This window comes from Bidens hawaiensis, unplaced genomic scaffold (assembly GCF_021521415.1).
Source record: "Bidens hawaiensis isolate Kalapana, Puna unplaced genomic scaffold, B.hawaiensis_p1.1 tig00026825_1, whole genome shotgun sequence".
NCBI classification, from domain to species: domain Eukaryota; kingdom Viridiplantae; phylum Streptophyta; class Magnoliopsida; order Asterales; family Asteraceae; genus Bidens; species Bidens hawaiensis.
In genome coordinates this window covers 102,318-113,184 of record NW_027494314.1, presented here as the reverse complement: position 1 = coordinate 113,184, position 10,867 = coordinate 102,318, and the positions used below count along the sequence as shown (strand labels likewise).

General features: G+C 36.6%; 1 protein-coding gene across 1 annotated transcript; it reads left to right on the top strand.

Annotated features, from left to right (window-relative positions):
* Positions 1 to 219: 219 nt before the first annotated feature.
* Positions 220 to 7,085, top strand: LOC143574040 (pre-mRNA-processing factor 39-1-like). The gene is made up of 13 exons (XM_077058767.1): positions 220 to 545; positions 647 to 759; positions 985 to 1,214; positions 1,705 to 1,872; positions 2,097 to 2,460; positions 2,938 to 3,081; positions 3,802 to 3,954; positions 4,052 to 4,168; positions 4,750 to 4,830; positions 4,931 to 5,080; positions 5,711 to 5,998; positions 6,529 to 6,636; positions 6,716 to 7,085. Exons 1-13 carry the CDS (start codon positions 227 to 229, stop codon positions 6,845 to 6,847), a joined length of 2,367 nt encoding a protein of 788 aa, XP_076914882.1. The 5' UTR covers positions 220 to 226; the 3' UTR covers positions 6,848 to 7,085.
* The last annotated feature ends 3,782 nt before the right edge of the window (positions 7,086 to 10,867 follow it).

Genomic DNA, 10,867 nt, shown 5'->3' with positions numbered 1-10,867 from the left:
TTTAGAGCGCATCAGGGAATAGCCTCGCTACATCTGATGCGATCTCATCAGCGCATCACGCATTATGCACTCGGGATGGTTACTAGGGTTTGCATTAAGGACTGATAAAATGTTGCAGAATAGAGCTTTATTTGCTGATGAGTTTCCATGTCAGCTTTGCTTACTCATTTTTGTTTAGTTACTTTGGTTGTTTTCTTCATTACAGGTTCAAGACAATATTCTCGCGATGGGAGATAACGAAACAGTAGTTGCTCAAACATCTGTTCCCTATTCCGCGCCTGAGTATGGTGATTTGGCTACTTCTACCGGTACCAATGCTATGGATGCAGACAATGCCATCTCGCATGGTGCTGCTGGAAAATCAGAGGTTACAGATGCAAATTCCAGTCACGAAGATCTTAGTGGGAATGCTGCTTACCATTCTTCTGTGAACGGGAATGATGCCACTGATGGAAAAACAATTCCAGCTGGTGGTGCAAGTGAGAATGGTGTTGGTTCATATGATCATAATTCAGCAACTGCAAACCAGCCGGAGGATGGTTCTGGTATATTTTTGCCACTTGTTTTTTTTTTTGCTGAATTTAACCTAATACTGATCTTGAGAAAAAACGTGCGTCATTTTTACCTGTTCTACTTTTCATGGCAGTTGTAGCTGCATTATCTCCTGAAGAAGAGCGATTGTGGAGCATAGTAAATGCAAATTCATCTGAGTTTAATGCCTGGACTGCTTTAATTGAAGAAACTGAGAAAACAGCTGAGGTACCCTGTAGTATTAAAACAAACAAAATCAATTAGAAATAAAGCCAGTATTATTTGTTCTAACACGTATTTTGTGCCTGTTGTTTCTTCAAGCCTAGCAGAATGCAAGTTTATAAGCATCTTATAACTATGGACCTAAGCTTTAATTTGGAGCAAATTTAAAAATGATTTATTGACTGGCTGTTGATTGTCATTACATAATAAGTATATTTCATTTTTGAACAGGATAATATTTTGAAGATTCGGAAAGTTTATGATACTTTTTTAGCTGAATTTCCATTGTGTTATGGTTATTGGAAGAAATATGCTGATCATGAAGCACGCTTGGGATTTTTGGACAAAGTTGTTGAGGTTTATGAACGTGCTGTGCATGGAGTAACATATTCTGTGGATATGTGGTTGCACTATTGTGTTTTTGCCATAAACACCTATGGGGATCCTGATACAGTAAGGAGGTAATATCTGATTGTAATATTCACAGTTGTATTTCCTAGTGACGTGCATGGGTCAGTTTGGGTCGGGTTTAGCCCAAAATCATAACCATAACCTAGATGTCCGGTTAATCAATAACCATAACTGATTGGTTATGGCGGTTTCGGTTAGGTTCGGTTTAGGCAGGTATGGAAACCTTGTTAACCATAACCGACCCGCTATTCTCAGTTTTCAGAAAATCATTAAAACTGCCCGCTGGTTTTTGGTACGATTGGTTATGTCGGTTTGGTTTCATCTGTTAATTTGGTTCTGGTTCGGTTAATTTGATTTTTAGCACACCCTTGGTATTTACATCACATAGAACGCGAGCATAAATCAGAATTTTTAAGTGTTACCAAACGGGCCTGTGTTTTTTTGATGTTACTGCATCCGTGATGTCCTTACGCGCCATTTTAGATGTTATTTTATTTTTTAATTTAGGAATATTAACTCAGTTTTCATATGCCGTTTCAGGCTATTTGAACGCGGATTAGCTTATGTTGGAACTGATTATCTATCTTTCCCTTTATGGGATAAGTATATCGAATACGAGTTTCAGCAGCAGCAGTGGTCCAATCTAGCTATGATATACACACGGATATTAGAGCATCCAAATCAGCAGTTGGACCGCTATTTCAACAGGTAGTGTAACAGCACTGTTATTGTTATTTGTTTTTTTATCAATGATCATGTAAAATGCCATGAAATGTGTTAAACTTGAAATAATCTTTTAGATATCTGCCTTCTCACAAAGTGGTTGTTTTGTTCACCAAAATTAAAGTTTTTTTAAGCAAGATAAATTTGTCATCAGTTTGTTTATTTATTTATTGCTCACATATTCATACGATTTTGGTACAAATTTACAGTTTCAGGGATTTGGTAGCAAGTCGTCCTTTATCAGAGTTAAGAACTCCTGAGGAAGTTGCAGCTGCAGAAAATACTAAAGGGGAAGTTAATAATGAAGAAACTGAGGGGGAAGTTAACCCAAATGCAGTGGATCAATCTTCTAACCCTGCAAATACATGTTTAACAGAAGCTGAGGAATTGGAAGGTTACATTGCCATTAGAGAAGAGCTGTATAAGAAGGCTAAAGAATTCGAATCCAAGATAATTGATTTTGAAACTGCTATCAGGAGGCCCTACTTTCATGTTCGACCGCTTAATGCTGCAGAGCTCGAAAATTGGCATCACTATCTTAATTTTATCGAAGGATGTGATGACCTCAATAAGGTAAAAAAAAAGTTTTTGACCATCAAATGTTTGACTTTTTATGTTTTGGTTTGCCCCTTTAGTTGTCCCTGTTAATACATTGACTTACAGTTAAGTAATATCTGCTGCTCATATGATTAATCGGCTAAACTGGTTGGATGAAGCGTGGGTGTCTCATTTGGTTGCTATAATAAGGCTAAGTACTTCAAACCCTAATTTTTGTGAGTGGAGATTCTGGGTTCATAGTTGATCATGTGTTGAATGGTAAAAACTATTTGTTAAAAGTTGCAATGTTATGTTATGCAGGTGTGTTCTTACTTAATCATCTATCTGTGAGGCAAGGTGGGTCCCTCTTTTCATTTTTGAGGGGCCTTCCTGTTCCGCCACCCGAGTATCTCTTTTGTGTTTCTTCTTAGCCTTCTCCGTTTTCTAATAATTTTTTATTTTACAAATAACTGTCATTATTTTTGGGTACATGATGTTAATTTTTTGAATCAGGTTGTCAAGTTGTATGAAAGATGTTTAATTGCGTGTGCTAGCTATCCCGAGTACTGGATACGATACGTTTTGTGCATGGAAGCTAGTGGAAGCATGGATCTTGCTGAAAATGCCCTTGTTCGTGCCACACAAGTGTTTATAAAGGTACATAGTTATAAATATTATATCCCCCGTGTTTGAAGAATTTTGCTCTTATACTGATTACTGACAGCCATGGTGTATATTTCTATTTGAGTGGTGTTATATCTATACACATGCATATGTGTATATACATGTGTGTTTTATATGCATGTATCTGTGCATATTGTGTTTGCATATATGATAAATTTATCATATAGATATTGTCCCTGTGGTTTGGACATCTTTACTTTGACGTTTCTGCACTTTCAGTTTCTCACTCAAGTAAAATGACCAAAATGGCCACCTCTTTAATCTCTTTTTTATATTCATGTTTCAACAAAACAATTCAAATTCATTTACTCAAGGACACAACGTACACAAAATGGATTTCATAATTTTGGGTTTATTTATTTATCTTTAAAGTTTTAGCCCCTCATCTAAACAAAATGACCAAACCGCCCTTATAAATTTCACAGGCACAGACATTACTATATACAGTTGATATTTTTTTAGGTCTTGCTTTTATTGTTGAGTGTTCTAGAGTCTATGAATTCGGTTTGAACAATAGTATAGACTTGTCTTCTTGAACTTATAGAACTTCCAAGAAAACGTAAATCTATAGAAGAGGGACTGAGTGTCTGAGTGTGCTAATATATGTAACTTAAGTGTCGTAAATGCTGTTTTCCCAAATACTGTTTTTTACAGTTTGATACTTTAACTTTTGGTACCTGATTGGTTCTGCAGAGGCAACCAGAGATTCACTTATTTGCTGCCCGGTTTAAAGAGCAAGGTGGAGATATTGCAGGTGCCCGTGCATCTTATCAGCTCGTGCATACTGAAATTTCCCCTGGTCTTCTTGAAGCTATAATCAAGCATGCTAACATGGAACATCGCCTGGTAAACTTTACTTAATTGGTTAAACCTGTCAATGTAGTGTGCAACTTTAGTCTCATTTCGCATGAACTAGTTGGTTTCCTTTATTTAAATAATTTAGGGGAATCCGGAAGATGCTTGTTCTTTGTATGAACAGACGATTGCAATTGAGAAAGGGAAAGAACATTCTCAGGCCTTGCCATTTTTGTTTGCCCAATATTCTCGATTTTTGTACTTGGTATGCCCTCTTTACATCATGCATCTTCTGTTATTTACAACTTTTGTGTGTTGTTTGAAGAAATATCTTGAATGTTAATTGTTAGGCCTGCAAACGAAAGTGAACCATTTGGCAGGAAGTTTGTTTATGCTTGGATATTCAATTAACGGATGACCATGAACGCATGTTCTGTTGTTCATTTACATTCGTGGAAGTTTGTTTATGCTTGTCATATATGCTAATTTATGTTTGTTCAATTATGTTTGTTTGTGTGTGTTCGTTTACGTTCGTTAACCGTTCAATTAGATTTTTAACGAATGACCATGAGCATGTTCTGGTTCGTGTTCATTTGGTAAATGGTACGTTTACAGGCCTATTGGTCGTACATCGACTGAATTACTGGCTTAGTATTCAATATTCTGACTATTCTCATATAAATAAAAATCTTAAATAGTGTGTAGATGTGTGCCGGTCATTAATTATGACAAAAAGAATCTTAAAATGTACATTGTGTGTGTATATATATGTACGCATTATATATGTTTTTTTTGTTATTGTTATGTGTATACCAAAATTGATTTTAATTATTATTTTGCTGGCAGGTTTTGGGAAGGGTTGAAAAAGCAAGGGAGGTTCTAGATCAAGCCCTGGAGACTACTCAATCTTCAAAACCACTTTTAGAGGTCTATATCTTTGTCTGCATTTGTTCAGATTTGTTTCTTTTCTTTTCTTTTCTTTTTCCATGTATAATTACTTGCATGTATATGTGTTCTCTTGGTTCAGGCTTTAATCCATATGGAATCAATTCAATCACGCCCAAAACAAATTGATCGTCTAGACACGTTAGTTGAGAAGTTCATAGCTCCTGGTCCTGATGATTTAAATTCTGCAAGTTTCGTTGAGAGAGAGGAGCTATCTAGCATTTTCTTAGAGGTAATATTATTTTATGTTTTCTTGTAATATTTATGTGGTCTGTGCTCTCAGCTTCAATGGGCTAAATAAGAATCAAAAGCTGAAAAGAGGATGGGGCCAAATTGGTTAAAGGTTGTCCATGTTTTTTTTATAACACACAAACTCTTAAATCTTATATATTATAAGATATAATATATTGTTTTGTAAACATAATTATCACAATAATTATTTTGTTTCTACAAAGGGCATTTTTTGAATATTTTTATGGACTTACATTAAATATGCACGCAAGTATGTTTGCATACTTTAGTTTGCTTGTTTAAATCTTTTAATTTATTTTTGAGTTTAACAATAATGTCCCTAGAATTAAAATAATTTGTTGTTCTATGCGTGATTAATTTTTTGAACTTTTTAAGGAAACAACGAAATCACGTTTTCATAATGGACCTTTTTGTTTAGTTTTAGAAGTCATGGATTCAATAAAAAAAATAAAATCCAAGGTACTGCAATTTCAGCAAAAGTTCATGGGTACTTTTAACAACTGTGAAAATGGACAAATATTATCGGTGACACAACCCAAGCCGACTTGTAATAAATCTGACTCGTTAAATCATGAATCCTTTTATGTGACATTGAAAATATATTCTACAGTTTCTGGATCTTTTTGGGGACACACAGACCATCAAGAAGGCAGACAATAGGCATGCCAAGCTCTTTTTACATCACAAAAATGCCTTGGAAACCAAGAAACGGCACATGGACAGTTATTTAGTTTCAGACAGAGCAAAGCTTGCTAAAACTGGTGGTGTTTCACCTGCTCCATCGGCTTATCCGGGCACACAGAACCAGTGGACCGCAGGTTATGGTGTCCAGACTCAAGCTTGGCCACAGGCTACACAAGCTCAAGGGCAACAATGGCCCGCGGCCTATACCCAACAGGTATCATTATTGACTAATCATTAACTTTTATTTAAATTTGTTGGTGTAAACGAGCCGACCATGAACTTTCCTAAGCTGTCTTGGCTTGTTAATATTTTTTCAAGCTCGAGCTTGACTTGTTTACTACTTTATAAATATTTAGTTATTCCATTTATGTCCATATATTATTATTTATATAAAATTGTTATGTAGTTTTATACAAGTAACAAAATATATGTGATTTAGTTACTTTAATCATAGTTTTGTAAATAATAGTAGTTATGAAATTGTATATTTCTGTATCTAAAATAAAACTTACTGTGTTTTAATAAATAGCTGGCTTGTTTAGGTTTCATGAGTTTAGTCAAGCTCAGCATTCGAAGCTCGCGCTCGAGCTCGTTTGTTAAGTGAGCTCCAATTTTGGCTTGAGCTTTTTTAAGCTTGGCTTGATTTGAGTTTTTAGCGAGCCGATTTTGAGTGATAAGTGACATGTCACATAAAATCTACTTTTACAAACAAATATCTAGTTAACTTTTTGATATAATTTTTAGGCTGCTTATGGAAGCACATATGCTCAACCACAAGCCCCAACTTCTGTTCCACAAGCCGCCGCCACCACGGCCGCCTATGCCGCCTATCCTGCAACCTACCCAGTCCAGGTAATCTTAGGTTTTGCACAACTATATCTTCCTGTAATGAATGTTCCCATCAATACTAACAAACTTATAACTCCTGCAGGCTGCTCCACAAGTTTATGCACAACCGGATGCTGCAGCAGCGGCAGCAGTGGCACTGCCACCAACATTGGCACCAGCTCAGCAACCTGCTGCAGCTGTTGCACCTCAGTCCTACTATGGCATCTATTATTAAGATAACCAATAAGTTACCAAAAGGTCTGTTGCATTTTGGTTGCCGTTGTCTTTTTTGTCTGCGAAATAGGATTAATTGGCAGGCATAAAGAGTGCATGAGTAATTTGCCTTACAGGCGGTTATAGGTTAATGTAGGTCGTATGTTTTGTTTGAATACATTGTTAAATTTCAGTGATTTGTTACTGGATTTCCTTTGCTTGAGTTGCATCTAAACAAATTTTTTTTGTAGCGTGGGTTGTGGCGTGTAGGCTTTAGTTAAACAGACTTTGCTCAATGATAACATATTCTGGCGTGTAGGCTTTGGTGTTTATTAATTTGTTTTGCTGGTTTAAGATATATAGCGTTTTGGTTTCGGTTTCGATTCATGGTTTGACAAAACTGGGGTTTTCTGGTTTGGTATTTATATTCATAAACCATGCTTATCATTCTAAAAAGGCACTTTAAATTGCTTAGCATAACCGTTTTTGAGTGGTTTGGCTGATCTAATCAACCCATTAAGTTTCGTTTGCTGTTTTATTTAACTGTTAACGATTTTTCTTCTTTTTTTTCAAGGCAGGTTTTTATTAAGCAACCAAACTGAACCAGCAAGACATTAGAACTGTAGTTAACGATTTATATTGGTATTTCTCTCAAATACTCTTCAAAATACCATAATACCCTATATTATATTTTAAACTTAAAAAGGCTATTTAATGCTAATCAATTCATAGACGACCTTTTTAAGCTCCAACCTTCATATTGTCAATCCAAGCGGGTTGCTGATGTAACAAGTTTATAGTTAACTTAAATGTTATAAATTACAATTTGTTCTTAATTCCATATTTAATAGAGTTAAAACTATCATCATGTAAATATATAAAGGTTGTTGATAAAAAATTAAAAATATAATATAGCAATTTAATGAATACATACACCCAAGTTTAACCAGTTTTAGTATAAACATACGTTTTAAAGATTATTTTACAACAAATTTGATCAATATAAATTCATGACTTTGTTTTGGGTGTTGTACCTCTATGAAAGAGTTGTTTCCTGGTATACACCACCTTCCATCACATTAGTCGTTTCATGTGTATGCAAACATAGGGGATTCTTTGTAAACTAACGTATAGACTTGACGGATCCTTTGCAAATAGCCAAACGGGCATGTGTGATTCTTTGTAAACGATTGTATCTGCGTGAGGGATCCTTCGTAAACAGAAATGTAGACCTGGTGATCCTTTGTATGTGGCGTTCCTTATATATGAGCGTATAAGGCTAAAACTAAATTAAATCAAAAGAGTTGGTTAACAAAGTAGGAGTAGGGATGACAAACGCCAAAACCCAAAACATTCAAAATGAGTATCTGTGTATGATATTAGTTTTCAAAAAAATACGAAACCTGAAAAATTCAAAACGAGTCTTGTATTATCTGATGCACAAACTAATTACATGAAACATAGCTACGTGTTTACTAGAATTAGAGATGGTCAAAAAAACCGGTCCGGGAACCGGTTTGCCGTTTTAAACCGGAAACCGGTTTTTAAGAAAACCGGTTTTTTAAAAACCGGTTTGACCGGTTTACAAACCGCCGGTTCGTATTTCGGTTACACGTTTTAGAGCCAAAACCGGTTAACGAACCGGTTATTAAAAAAACCGGTTTTTTTTATTAACCGGTTATGGAAAAACCGGTTAACCGGTTTATAAAAAAACCGGTTTTTGACCGTTGTGGAAAAACCGGTTAACCGGTTTCTCCATAACCGGTTAAAAACCGGTTTTTGAACGTTGTAACGGCTATATGCCCGTTTTTTTTTTTGACCGTTTTTTTTTTTTTTTTTTACCATTTTACCCCCACAAACATCTATATATAGTTTAGGTTGGGTATTGGTTAGATCACACTCGATTATACGACTCCAAACGCTCTAAACGTTTATTTCATACGCGATTATTTTGTTATCTCACGCTCAATTATACCACATTACCACTCCATACGCTCTTATTTCGTAGTCGATTATCATGGCCTCCCAAAGTGCTGCTTCATCCGTCAACATGGGTGCCTCGAACACGGGAGAAAGTCATCCCCACGAAACGAAACCAAGATGTTTGGCAACATTTCGACCTATGCGAAATGTCTAACGGTAGCCAAAAAGCTCGATGCAAACATTGTTTGAAGTTTTATGGCAAAGATGCAAACTCCACTTTAAAAGCGCATGTACAAAGGCCCTTTTGCAAGGCCTTGAAGGACGAATCGGGAAGTAGTTCGCAGCCGGAGATGACGAATCAAGGAACGGTGTTTACGTACGACCTTGAAGCGGTACGTCAAAAGTTTTCAAACTTTGTGATTCAACAAACACTTCCTTTCAACCACTTCGACAACCCTCAATTCACGGAGATGATGCAAAAGTATGTTCAACCACGCTACCAACACGTAAGTCGTTCGACCCTTAGAAGAGATTGTCTTAAAGCATGGAAAAACGCTAAATCCGAACTAATTTCATACTTTTCAAACTTACAAACTGGTGTAAACTTAACAACGGATGTGTGGTCGGTACCTAATGGTTCGCCCGACTCATACATTTGTGTGACGGCTCATTGGGTTGACCCCGAGTCGTGGCAAATGATGAAACGAACCGTTGCGTTTCAATTGTTTGATTACCCGCACACGGGTAGAAATATTTTTAAACTCTTGGATAAAGTCATTCGACAATACAAGATTGAACATAAAATCTTTTCAATTTCGTTTGATAACGCGTCCAACAATACGGCCGCGGTTGGCCATTTAAAATTAAAGTATAAACCTATTTGTGATGGAGCGTTTTTTCATAGCCGATGCATTGCACATATTATCAACTTGGCCGTGCAAGATGGGTTAAACGTGATCGAAACGCAAAGAAACAATTTTAAAAGAATGTTACGAGATGTTTTTAGCAACAATAAAACATTTTCAAGATACAAAAAATTTTGTGTAGAAGCTAATTGTCAATGGTTGGGGCCAAATTGGGATTGTCCAACAAGATGGAACTCGACTTGTGATATGTTTGAGAAAGCCATCCAACAAAAAGAATCATTAATTGCGTTTCATCAAATTTTGTCAAGTATGGGTAAATGTGCACCGTACGATCCTAGAAACTGGTTATTGATTGAGATCGTTACGGAGGTCCTTCAAATTTTTAAATCTTGCACAACTAGTTTATCCGGGGTTTACTATCCAACAAGCCCCATTGCTTTACCAAAAATTGCTGTCATGTGCACAAAGTTGAGTGAACTTCATTGTAGGGGTGCACCTTATTTTGATATGGGTGTAAAAATGAAAGAAAAATTTAGAAAATATTTTCAACAACTACCCGCTGTTTTGACATGTGCTGCTGCGTTAAACCCTTGTATCAATGTTGGTGGTGTTGAAGCTTTAATAGAAAAAAATTGTGATGAGCTAGAGTTAAACGACGATCAAAACCCCTATTATAGCCAAACTTTAAAGAATGCTTTCAACACCACCTTGTCAAACATGTATGATGTTTACCTTACAAAATACGGGTCGTCTTCCCAAATTCATGACTCGTTAAGAGCTGTTGCCCAATCCCAATCCCAAACCGACCTTGAAATGGGGATGTACTACATGATTTGGGAAGACGCCGGTAAACGTCAAAAGGTAAACACCCCAAGCAGTGAACTTGGAAGGTATGGTGGTACAAACTTTGTGAAACACATGACTCCGGATGAATTTAGAAGTCTTGATTTGCTGGCTTGGTGGAGAGGTAAGGAGGATGAGTTTCCGATCCTCGCCGCCATGGCCAAAGATTTACTAACGGTCCAAGCTTCCACGGTAGCTTCGGAGTTTGCTTTTTCTGTTTCTGGCAGGGTTATATCGATTAGGAGGACTCGACTCACTCCACCAGCTATAGAGATGTCGATTTGCTACAAGGATTACTTGGACTCTTTAGATAGGGCACAACATCAACGCTCACTCGAGGGGGAAATGGAGTATGAGGCGGGCTTGTATGAAGACGAGGTCAATCAAGGACACACTCAACCAATGACCGA